The sequence below is a fragment of the Neodiprion lecontei genome, chromosome 3, assembly GCF_021901455.1.
Source record: "Neodiprion lecontei isolate iyNeoLeco1 chromosome 3, iyNeoLeco1.1, whole genome shotgun sequence".
In the NCBI taxonomy this organism is placed as follows: Eukaryota; Metazoa; Arthropoda; class Insecta; order Hymenoptera; family Diprionidae; genus Neodiprion; species Neodiprion lecontei.
In genome coordinates this window covers 37,273,052-37,286,533 of record NC_060262.1, presented here as the reverse complement: position 1 = coordinate 37,286,533, position 13,482 = coordinate 37,273,052, and the positions used below count along the sequence as shown (strand labels likewise).

General features: G+C 36.3%; 1 protein-coding gene across 8 annotated transcripts in view; it reads right to left on the bottom strand.

Annotated features, from left to right (window-relative positions):
- Nucleotides 1-13,482, bottom strand: part of LOC107216996 (KH domain-containing, RNA-binding, signal transduction-associated protein 2) — a 68,837-nt gene that overhangs the window by 7,126 nt on the left and 48,229 nt on the right. For 6 of the 8 annotated variants that reach the window (XR_006903486.1, XR_006903487.1, XM_046735043.1 and 3 more), the window contains exon 3: nucleotides 7,854-7,973. Coding sequence is in view for 6 of the 8 variants with exons in the window: in XM_046735043.1 (XP_046590999.1) it covers nucleotides 7,854-7,973 (120 nt within the window). In the remaining 2 variants the exon portion in view is untranslated. The remainder of the gene's footprint in view (nucleotides 1-7,853; nucleotides 7,974-13,482) is intronic. The other 2 variants (XM_046735042.1, XM_046735039.1) reach the window with 1 other exon arrangement.

Genomic DNA, 13,482 nt, shown 5'->3' with positions numbered 1-13,482 from the left:
CAACGTTTATTTATCTCTCCGTTGATCGAAGGAGTTGGTACTTCCCTTTTCAGAGTAATCACGACGCGGCATGAACTTGGCTTGAGCTTAGGAAGATTAGAAGACGGAGTAGCCTGCAGAATATACCGAGTTTTAGAGGAATAGAATGGGCTGAAGGTAGATACGGATCAATTTGCGTTTAGATTGAGGAAACTCGGAGGAATTCGCAAGGAGCAGCGGTAATTACACAGTGCAGGATTATATCAGGGAATTAGGAGTGTCCACAAAGTAGGTGCACTATTTACGTATACGTGTATCAATTAATCAATCAACGAGTCATCGGTCGAACTTGTTAAAATGAATTTTGACGATGGTTTATCCAAATTTCTGAAGTAATTATGCGAATTCGCTCATAGCTTGATGATTTCGAGAAATTTTAAAGTCCCGAGAGGAGAACGATTCGGCATTTTAAGAAACGATCATCGCCTACAATATATTACATACAATAGACGTTAGAAAATTCACGCCGTCTACATAGACGCAAAATTTATGAGGCCGAGATTAGTAACTAAACATCAGGGAAGAATCATTATTGCGCAATTTTATAATGGCTTTGAAGGAGATGTCTTTTTAAAATAAGAGTACATTTATTTTTTATCGTAATTCACTAAATTTCGGACATTGCTAAAGGTGGTAAAGTAACGAGCTTTTCTAAACTTGCATCGTTACAGTAACTTCATCCTCATCGAAATGCCCAAGGATAATAATTTTGGGAATCAGAAAAAAGGAGGGAAAAACGTACCGAGAAAAAATCAACACAAAATTACTGGCAAATGTCGGAAAAAAAACAACAAAATTTGAAAGAATAGAAAAATTGCGAAATAATTAGGGATCCAAAAATTGTTAAAAACAGTGTTGAATAAATTGTAAAAATTTTAGCATAGCTTCCGAGTTAATTATAGAGATTTTGAAGTAGGCAAGACGATAATTAATACTGATGAGTCACTGCCCGCGTGTGGCGACACTTATTTTTCCCACGGAATCGTTGAACTGATGCCAAAGCTATAATTCTACTCATTTTCATTTATCCGCTTCTTTGTATTTATTCAGTTTTATTTTTTGTCATTCACATTCTGTATATCAAATAGTTCTGCACGGTTCCAATTCACGGATGATTCATCGCGAGGAGCGTGAATTTCGAATACGCGCGGTTAAAAGCACCCAGCAGGCAAATTCGAAGGGAAGAGGAGAATTTTCAGCTAAAAGCAATGGGAAAACAGACAAGAGCAGCTAAAACTTGGCTGTAAATCGAACTGAAATTTGGCCCGCAGTCACCCGTGAAAAACACACTAATATTTCACTTACGGATGGTAGAAGAAACAGGAATAAAATTTTATCCGACATCTCTGTTACTGGCGACACGTGCCATGCTTGATTTGTGATACTTGTGCTTCTTTTAATGGTTAACGGTGTGAAATTGACGCAGTGTAAAAATTACTCAACACCTTGAATTAGGTAAAAGGCGTTACATCGGTGATAAAACAGGGAAAATTCAAAGTTCGCAAGAATTTCGTAAACTGGAAATAAAGTAAAAGTCAAAGGTGGGGGTGTTAGATAAAGACCGTAAAATATTAGAATTCGGTGCTACGGGGCACGACGGAGATAAAATGTAGATTAACCGAGTACCAACGATTCGCAGAGATTAGAATATACCTACGCAACGTGAAGATTGAGGAGTTTAAAAGAAGAAGCAAAAGAAGAAAGCGAAAGCGAGAAAGTTTTACAGGTGTGATAATATCGTAATCAGAGGGTCAGAATCGCGTTTAACGATTTTCATTTACCTCTTCTTATGTACACCACGTGATTTTCGCATCCTCTTATTACACAATTTATATTTTGCTCGGTAACAGGTTCATTTCCGACAATTTCCGGATCGCTTTCAAACAGGTACATATACAGCGTGCAGAGAGAAATTTCATCAATCTTATTACACAGCATCCTACCCGCTGCAGCAAATCGTTACCACCGTCGTCCCTGATCAAAAACCCTTCACAAAGTCGCGGGAAGAATTTAAAATACGGTACGAACACGTGTAACAGAACAGATAAAAAAAACAAAAAAAAAAAAAAAGAGAGTGCAAGGTGGGGAAAAAAATGGGAAAGAGATTTTTCTGTGAGACTACCTTTGCTAACTGCAATCACATTTAAAACAGGAGGAAAATATACTATTAGAAAAATGAACCTCAAGTATTGTAGATAATTGGGCGATATTTAAGAATTTGAATTAAACAGAAGGAAGTATACACATATGGAATCTGTATATTATTCATATACATCGAGAGGATCGATTTATTCATCAAACTGATGTTCCTGAAAGTTGACATACCTGTACATATAAAAAGAAATTAGGAGAAATGAAAGGAAATATAGAAGAAAAATCGAAATTGAGCGTAAATATTAGAATAATCCGAAATTAGTAATACATATATGAATACCATATAATTCCTCGAAATGGAAGTAGACGTTGATCGACTATTGGGTTAGGGGATTTTTTCAAATTTTGAATGAAACGTGGTTTAATAACCATTAGGTAGTGGGATTACGTAACAAAAAGGGGAAACAACGAGATCAAAAATGCACAGATAAAACGTTGCAAAGGAATTATATGCTGTATTTAATATACCGCGGCGAAAATATGCTTATTGGGGGATGAAAATTTCCCCGGGAAAGAGTTCTGAAAACGTATTTTCATTTACACCCTACGCTACAATAGGTTTTTATCACTATTCATACCCATAACTTTTCTACACATACATACACGTTGCGCGTACGCATATGAGTTGTTGGAAAGCCGATAAACCATATAATCCGTACGCAAAGCTAGGCATTATGTACACATAGCGTGTATATGATTCAAGGAGAAAATACGAGACGAATATTGCTCTCCGTACATTCTATCGAAACATAAAATTTGAAAGGCAGTTTTTACAACATGTTACTCCTCTACCGACGACGGTAAATACGTACTAAAATTTTTATCGTTACCGCGAATTTTAAAAAAAATTTCTGAAATCTATTCAACTCGAGGCTTAAAATTAAATTTTTTGCGAATTTCACAGCCTTTTAATATCGAAAATGCATTTATTCCACGACATTTTATCTCCAAAAATCAATGGCAGCGATTTCTATACCTACAATCAGTTCCATTGAAATTTTAAATCACCTTTTTTTTTCAATATCCGTATTAATAACATCGAAACCGGCCCAATAAATCTGTGCAAATACTCGCAAATTTCCTTAAAGCTAATTTGAAAGGATAAAACATAATTATGTACCTTACTGAAATATTTGTAATCGTGTATTTCAATATTGACGTGCCAGCGTAACGTACGTAACACATATTGTTTAATTGAGAAAAATGATGACGAACGTTACGCATAAAAACGGAAAGCTATGTGCAAATTCTTCAAAGATTTCAAGATAGCTTCGCCGATCTATGTCAAGTAGCGTTATATCTGCTATGAGTAAACTGTTTCATTCCAGTCGTATTTCGAGTTCAAATATTGACAGAGAGATATTAAAGGTCTTTCCTTTACCGGAGGTAGGATAGCTCGTACCTTAAATTGAGGTTAGTAATACTAAACGAAAGAGACGAATCGAAAAACAAAAACAGGAAATAATAAAAAAAAAAAAAATTACGAAGGGTTCCCGTAAGTGATTGAACGGTCAGGACCCCGCGGATTTCCATCAAACTCGGCGTCTGGCTCTGACAATGTATAACAATAATAATAATTGTGTGAAAAGTTTGCTCAATTTTCGTATTGTTCTTTTTTGCAGATTATTTTTGTCGCTGTTTCGAAAACAAAGTTATATCACACCGCACGCGTGTATTTGACTAATTATTAATTAAGGGATCGGCACAAGGGTGCTTCCTTGTCAGAAGCCAGGGTTTTAGGAGTTTCGAGTTTGAGTTTCCGATAATTATTTTCGAATAGGTTCTACCCGATATTAGGGGAAAGTACATTGCCATAGACCCGTGTAATATAGTTATACATCACGCGTTTCCAAGGAGTGAAATGGTATATGTATGTAATGGCTACAGTATACGTTTACATGAGCATGGGCAGAGAAGCACGGAGGGAACCTCCGCTCTTGGGTTTCTAGGCTTATTAAATTCTCAAAGTTTGTTACAGACAAATATTAGGGGAGAGATGGAGAGAGAAGAGAGAGTCGCGTTAGATTTGCGGGCTAGGATATATGTGAGAAGTTTGCAGGATAAACTTGGTGACAACGGGATGACAAGAGGGTGTGATTCAATTAAACTTGAAAAAAAATAAATAAATAAAAAAAACCTAGCATTTCAACAGCCAGATTTGTATGATGCGCAAAAGTTTATAAGTGTTTTCTGAGAATCTCAGTCGCTGTCCTCTGAACAATATATATATATATATACACATACACATATGTATTAACAGTATAATTAAATTCATATCACGCAATTTGATAATGGTAAATTCATCAAGAAAATTACATTCAAACTTACTCAAAGAATGTTAAATGAGTTTCAAATATCAGGAGACATGACGCGGTTCGTTGCTCGGCATCTGTCGTTGAATCATTCAATTATAATAATTTTCATGAAACAAGAAAATAAAAAACAAAATTCTGGTATCTGAATAAGTCACTCTTTGTTCCTACTAATTATCGCTAATAGAGATTAAAAATATTACGCTCGTTGCGTGAGAAAAAGTAAAGCGTTTCGTGTAAATAGAAACCTAAAAGCTAATAGAAGAAAGAAAGAAAAAAATAGTAGGTTATTCGGGTGAAATATAAATAAATGATATTCATTTTCATGAAGCGATAAGACAATATTTTCACTCACACCCACACAGATTTCACTGATATTAAGTTATAATGTTATCACTGCGATATTGGCAATTATGAACCTAAGCAAATAAATTGGCAAATGCAGAAAGTCGACTTCACAAACCCTTTAATTTTATCTTCACTCTTCCATTTATAATATTACTCGATTCAATTCCAGTTCTCCCTCGTTATTCCAATATATTTGCATAAATTTCATATTTTTGCAATCTTTGATTTGACAATTGCTGACTCTGTATCGATTCCTTGATCAAACTTACGATTGCATGAATATTCAGGGAAAGAACTGTTATTACGTTTTATTATTCGACGTGACGGACTGAAACTCATTGCGCTGCTTTTCCCCCCGTTTCGCTGTGAGCGTTAGCATTATACAATTTGCACGTCTGAAGGGAAAGGTAAAATTACAAGTCTACAAATTTAGAGCATCAACTGATATACATATATACATATATATATATACATATATATAATTCCTGGTGATATGTTTGCAGAGTTTCGTTGAGGACTTTTATTTTCGAAATTCTCTATTTTTTCAACAGACTTGTTCATGTTTTCACAGCGACGGCTGATTTTTCCGACTACGACACGAGAATTTAAAAACGTCTACGCAGACTCCATGAGGCAAAAATGAAAAAAATACTACCGTAAAAAATTTCAAACTTTCAGCCGAATTTTCTGACTTTTACCGGTTCTCTGCAAATTTCGTTTCTACATTTTCTCGAACTTCTCTCCATTCCTTTGCGATTATTTTCGGGATTCAATGTATTCAGTACACGTTGGCTCAGGGTAGGTTCGCCGGATAGCGATAAGGGTGTGGTTCGATCCGCCAATGATGAAAAAAAGGAAAATAAATTGGGGCTGGGTTGTTCGGTTATCGGATTGAGAGAAGGGTATATTCGGGTATTTGGAAATCGGTTGAAAAAGGGTCAGAACTCTGAAGGGACAGATTCAAATGTCTGCAATAAGTAAAGGGCATTGGAATTAGAATTAGGAAAAATGTTTCATCAAAAATGGAAACGAATGTATATATATATAAACTTTGCACACGTGTACGGAACGTATATAAGTTATAAGATTTACGAGCGTTTCAAACAGATGAGAAATATCGAGAGAAATATGATAGATTACCAGCTCATTTTTAATACCTAACCACTGTCTATTTTCCTTCGATTCGTTTGTTTCTTTTTCGTTCTTAATATTTGATTCGAGACCTGTTGATTAATATACATATATTTTTTTTTTTTATATATTGAATCAGATTCAAACAAACCGTTTCAGGTGAATTATTTCGTAAGAGAATATACTCCGACGTAACATGAGCACATGAATGTGCAAGAATCGATTTCACTCGTACAAAAGTGATGCTGCTGATCTTGAACGATGAGTATTTTAAAACACAGCTGATAATAATTAAAATCAAGTTTGTTTCTTTTGTATGGCGTTGTGCAGAATCCGTTTAATTGAAAGTGAAAAATGATTGCCTATCTAACAACGACAATTTAATTTTATCAATTTTCAAGACGCGGTTGAAAGCTTATGAAAACATAAAACATTTAAATTTTCGAAGGTGAGAATGATTGCTAATTCTGTTCTTAAATTGAATTCCCATCGCGTTCAGATTTTCTTGATCGTCGTCAGAAGAAAAATTGATTGAAAAATATTCCCGCATACGAAATGGTGTACACAGATTATTTTTATGCTTTGTGCCCTCCTCGTGCAACATTCTGTAGTTCCTTGCTTGAATACTTTTGTTTAAGGAGATTGGTGAGTAGAAATTCAATAACTTTTCGTTAATTCGGTTACGAGACGAGCAAAGATTAAGAATTTATGAAATATATATATTCCTGTGCCATGTGTCGATTTCCTCACAAATTGAAAGCAAAAAACTAACAACAAATTCATAAACAAGAGTCTAAATATTGCGATCTTTCACCTCCAATGGCTTTGAAATCTCACGCTACGAGCTTGTTTTGTTAGGAAAACAATTTTTCAGAAATTGACGAATCTGATTTCTTTTTTTTGTCAATAGTAAATTTAATATCGGTGTTTTTTATAATCAAAATCAATACTACTGCAATTTTGAAAGATAGAATAATAGGTAATACCTTAATAGGGCGATAAAGAATAGTATTTTCAATAAAACAACCCACCACGGTGTAAAATCGAACGAATCTATTAGATTTTCAACAATTTTAAAGTAATGTAAAATAAATTTTCCACATCACAAATATAATTCATAATTTTGGTATTGTTTTTTCCTCGTACTTGAGGCAAAATCTTCGCGTAGCACACGAATATGTCTGAATTTGATATAACTCGCTGACTGCAGTGCGACCATTTCGTGATAAAACGAGTAAAAAATTATTAATTTTTGACTCACCAACCTCCTCGATTCCGGGTAAATGAGTCTTTTGGGTATAATTTGCGAAGTTATACGATGCCCGTATATAAAACTAGAGAAACAAGCTGCAGTGATCAAAGTTCCAAAACAAGACAGTGCAGAAACGTTAGTTTCGGTGACGAAAGTTACGCGCCATCGTCTCCGCCAGACTCTGGTTACACACGGAATATTACACCTTACTTCTATCCACCTCCTCCTCTTTCCACCCATTATACTGTTATCCGTCTCTCTCCCGAGCAATTCTTGCCGACATTCGGAGTCGTAGCCGTGAAATTAAAGTCCTTCAAGCTCGTAATTCATCTCTCAGGGTTTAAGTATCCTGCACCAAAGGAGCCGCACCGCTGTGGCGGGTACAAGAAAAGTCCTTCGCAAAACGCTGGGATTATACGCGGGCCAATAAAACTGTCATCCGGTTGCTACTTGTGTCGATATCGTGAAAAGTCAAAAGAGTGAGGGGAAAAAACACGCGTCACCTGTTCAAGATCAATTTTCAGAATTGCATCTTCGATATGACATTGGAATTTGATTGTATATTAAAAAATTTGAATGTGTATAATAATTATACGCGCTAATTAAAAGTCGCTTACCTTTTGTCTGTCCTTCATTGAGCCGCGTCCCAAAACTGCCATCTTGCACATTGTTTCTTCCTGTAGACGTTTCATCGAGTTTCCTTTGGGGCCCAGCAATTTCCCGACAAAGTTGAACTGCAATAAAGCACAAGAAACTGATTAACGTTTTAGATCTACGATATATTACTTGAGTGTTATATACAAATAAAGTTTAAATACAATTTCGGAATAAAATATTATTACAGAAAAATAAAAATTAGACCTCCGACTCTTCGAATTTCTCTCTCTTATTTCGGATATAACAACGTCGAGTCGTGTGTTTGTAAGGTATCCCACTTGCAGTAGATTGCAGAATTGCAGAAGAAACATCGAGCAGCACAAAACATAACGAACATTGAGGATAAACAAATATGAGAAAAGAAAGGAAGGAAATTATAAGGGTAATGAGAGCAAAGGAAAGCGGAAAGTGTAAGTAAATAATTCGTAGGTGGGTAAGCAGTTTCTGAGAGAGTGTACGTGAGCTTTTATTCCCCCTTCAGGTCTCTTGACATTCGCGTATAACCTACCCTCAGGGAAGGAAGAAACAGTAACCGGTTACCGCACGTCGCGTCCGCCGCGTTTTTCCAGATCTCGGGTTTATTGTTTTGTGGGTCAACAGTGAGAGCGGCGAAGAAAGGAGGAAAGGAAAAGCTGGACGAGTAAAACGGGGGAGAGAGAGATAAAAGGAAAAGGAGAAACGAGAAAGGAAGGGAAAAGGAAACAAAGGGAAATCCCCCCCTCCCCGTGGAAGTGGAAGAAAGTTGAAGACGACGGAGTAGCGAAGCAATGGCAAAGGGAGGAAAGGGAAGAGAAGCCTCATTGTGAGGTAAATAAATAATGCATCAAAAAGAGATTTCAGCTAAAATACGACTACGTTTCTCTTCTTTCTCCTATGGCGCTTGCCTCCGGTAGGATATACATATATTTAAATATTCCAGGAATATTTATACAGGGCATTCCATGCCAGCTCGATTATCGTTCATCCCTGACCCATCTCAGACGTTATAATAATCTACATTTTTTATTTTTAAATTATTCTCTTACTTCAAGCTGCTACTCGACCCTAACCCTATGAATTTTTATTGAAAAGTTGTTACTCCGTCTTTTGGAAATTAAACATTATCTCTCTAAAAAAAAAAAAAAAAAAAAAATATATATCTGTCATTTCAGAAATGAATGACCGTATAAAGGAAAGATCCGGAAAATCTGAGAAAATGCGTTTTCAAATTGACGAAATGGCTAACGAAAAAAATGAGATTGAATCCAAAACAAAAAGTTCTATATGTATAATCATTCGCATTAGTTGTCAAAGTCTGCCTGTAAAAGCTACGAGAGTCGAAAAAAGATTACATCCTTAGATACGATTGCGACCCGTATAATTATATATACAGTTAAGAGTAGGATAAGTTATAAATAAGATGTACAGCGACGTTTCATGTTTTCTCGAGAGAATTGCACGCTGGGTAAGGAAAAAGAAAATGGATCACGAGCAAATTAGTCAGGAGTGAATGAAACAAAGGAAATAGAGAGAGTTATACGCGGACATTTGCGACGGTAGCAGGTTGGAAGCTCGACTCATCATTTATTCAACGATACAACTCGGCCCAACAATCCGTTAATTAACAATGCAATGGGTTCATTGAATATTCTAAACAGTACGCAATGTTGTTTTAAATGCCACGGCCTACGCACAGAAGCTTTAATAAATAAATCTCGATATTACTACTACTATTACTGAAGAACTACCAGGCAACAGTATTTGCATATCTAATAAATAACTAATATATAATTAAACTGAAAAAATCATTTCTCAAAAACGAATAAAAATTTTTTCACCACAATTTAAAAACCTTCATATACGAATCCTCGAAAATTACAGCTTGTAATTGTTTTTTTTTTTTTCTTGAAACTTTACGAACATTCCGCAACAGGTGAAAAAAAAATATATATATATAAAAATCTAATGTGTATAACATCTATTTGCACAGTGAAAAGTTTAAATATACAAGCACACATCACAAAAGGGAAGCAAGGTGAATTTATAAGCAGCTGCATAAATCTCCAAAAGTTTTATCACGAACGGATAACGCACCGCGAACTGTCGCCCAAAATGTATTTTATGTTAGATGGAGGTGAATGGGGGGGGGGGGGGGGGGGGGGGGTTGTATATCGTACAAGGTGCAGTGCAGTGGGGTAAGTGTAATCTTCTTACCATTTTACGATTTTATATCGGATAAAGAAGAGAGAGGGTATGAAAAATGAAATGTCAAGCAAGTGAATGCATAATGTAAAGTTAAGAGCGGAGAAAAAGGAGAAAAATATGAACTCGGGGGAAAAAAAAAAAGAGTCACAGGCACGCGCGACTGATTTTCAGGAAGGCGCGTTTTTCGCGCTGCTCGGGGTTTATATTAGCGGCAACGGACCTCAATTTAAAAATCCCATCTCTGAAGGAATTTTCGTTCGACGTGTAATAATAATTTTATTATATATTGTACGGACGTGACGTGACAACCGATTTTGACAAACCTCTGGACAAGAGCGCGTTCGCTCTATCTCCCGTATCGTGTTATTTGGTGCGACGTCGTTGATATACTCGCGGCACAGATTTTTACAACTTGGGTCTACATTCTACAACATATTCGGCGTCACCTTTTCAATGCTAAATTTTTGAAATATTTTTTTATATACTTGATCATAGCACCTTACCGAAAAAACTTCACGTAAATTCTTCGATCACCTTCTATGTTTCGCAATCTTATATTATCGAATCACGTGATGCACGAGTTTGCGTGTCATTAGATGTAATACGAGAGACCGACGATGAGTATATTATTATCTCTAAACAGATCTTTCGGCCCTCGGAGAGTTTCTACACACAGTTAAATTTACCCAAATCCCTACAGTCAAGCTCACTCGGGGTAGATTAACTAATAACACGATCCTCCCTATAAATTCGTAGCTACAGATTAGAAAGTTCAAACTTTAGGGTTTCGCATTTGATCATACCTGGAATCCTCCTCCTTCCAACAACCGTACGCAGATTTAACCGCTACTCATCTGCGTTTATACATATGTATAATTCTACAACATACGTGATACAAGTCAAGGGACAACAATTCGTTCGTTTTTCGTCTGTCTTTCGGAATTTCACCCCTTTTGCGCGGCGTCCGAAACAACAAGAGCAACTTGGTGCGAGGAATAGGTACGCTTATAATCGGATCTCGTAATAATTTCCGTACCTTTCCTCAAACGCGAATGTAATTTTTTTTTCTCTCTTCTATATTCTTTTTTTCGAAACTAAATCAGAGTGCGTTGTCCCCCCGAAATCCCACGAATGGGAGAAAAGCAATCTCGTTTTTTTTTTTTCATTTATTTATTTATTTATTTTTTTTTCGGTCGCGAAACAAAACGAAGGGGTGACAAATTCCATCAGACCATAATATAAATTACTCGAGTGCGTCAGTAGCACGAAATCGGCGCAGGCGAATCCCTGCAATTCGATTTGACGAGGAAAATTCGAGGCTCGCTGATTGTGAGTGAGAAAAATCAATGCGAGGAAGAGTGCGATGAAGGGAGTTTAAGAATAGGGAAAATTCGACGGGTCGCATATACGGCGAAATACGAATAGAAGAGAGGAAACTGCGCGTGAAGGGTGCGAGTGAGTTAGTACAGGGTTAAGTGATCAGTCGTGAGGAGGGTGGAGGAAGCCGAGCTGCACAAGCGGAAGTGAACGCGAAACCGAGGGAGAGAGAGAGAAAAATGTATAACTGATGGGGGCAAACTTCATTAAAATTCCGGTTCACTCTCATATTTATTTCTTTGTCTCTCGGTTATCCGCGTGCAATCCGTCGGTCCGTTCGTCAGTTCTGGAATTTTTTAATTATGTTGTTCACGGCTTGGATTTCTGTTTTTTTTGGAAATTATTCTCCCCGTTTCTTTTTCGTCCCTCTCTTGCAGTCGCCTCTGCGCAGTATTATTATTAATGCGATTAGAGTTTTTTTTTCTTTTTTTTTCTGCCAGTTTTGTCGCTTATTTCATTTCCACTCTCCTGCACACAGCTGTTATATAACTCTCGTTTTCATCAGTTAACGAATCGTTAGTAATTTTATATCGGAAAATGTAGAATAATGACGAAGGTGTAGAAATTCGCAATCTGAGTGACTGCGTCGATGCTTGAAACGTGAAAAGCGACTGTGTAATAATTCTGCACTCAGGAACAAGTTGCTTGGTAGGAAAAGCGAAGAGGAATTGGTAACGACTGGCTGACCACAGCGTTGCTTGTTTCACTTAAGCTGACCGGGCGAGTTGGAGGCTGACGTATTTTTCGCCTTCAGTTTTCCTGTCAGGACGTAAACGGGGTTGCGATATACGTTTATTGGAAAAATGTTTCCCGAACAAATGATCTTTGACATGTGATTCATCGTTGCTCCGCACTTTGGCGATGAAACAAAGAATTGTCTGTGTTCTTTCGGGACAGCAATTGATCACCGCAGTTCTAATTCTGTTCACAAGACACGAATTAGATTCTGGGAATAATTTTTAGTTCTCGTTATTTCAATTATTACTGCAGATGCAAAGGTAATCTATTATTACGCTTTCTCGTCAAATCAATTAACTAATATTTATATTATAAACGATATATTAAAAGACTGGTTTTATTTCGGCCATTATTGTTACATGTATGCGATTTCAAAAAATCACGGTCATCCGTAAAAGTTTCCATAAAAGAGGTTAACTCACTCACAATGACCTCTGAAACGAGCTCCTGTACTGTAGGTTATTTGCAATAATTTTGTGATAACATATTTGATTTGCGTTGATATTCATCGTTGATAAGCACGTAATGTAGAAATTGTAAGGGTAATGACGATGGGCTAGCTACATGATATTAAAATTTAATAATAACTATTTAAAACTCAGAAAAATCGATAAAACGGCGTTCCAAAATTCCATTTAGCATAGGAATAATACGAAATTTTTGTCACAGTTTCAAACGTAATTCGAAAACGCGAACTCTTTTATTTGAAATACGATCTAGTACACCAGAGTTGATTTATAGGTTAAAAAGTCTAGAGTGGAGGAATTTTGAACAAACGCTCGTAAATTCTCGTGATCTGGTTAAATTGGATAGTATCTTTTTTCACTCTTTTTTTTTTTTTTTTTTTCAAAAAGCCGGAAGCACAAAAACTACCACAGTCGCGATATAAAAAATTGGTTATTGATTTATCCGAAATAATCATCGCTAACGTGATAAAAAAAAAAAAAAAGAACGAATCGAGTGCAGTCTCTGCGTTATTCGAGTTAACATAATAATACCTGTATAAATTCTACCACAAGTTTAACAATAATTTCCTCTGTAATTCCTCTGATAAAATTGTATTTTGATCGTCAAGAATAACGATGTAAAATTATTCGGTGCTTGGTTCGCTGAAATTGTACGACTTATGTTCTCGATCACGTGGAGATCGGGTATATATAATATATATATGTATCAGAGATTTTCGCGCGAAAGAAAGCTACTACGTACGAGTATACGTGTATAACAATGATTAATTATAAAGGAAGACAAGGAAAAGTTGTGGCGCTTCAAAGTTTAAGACAGAGCTGT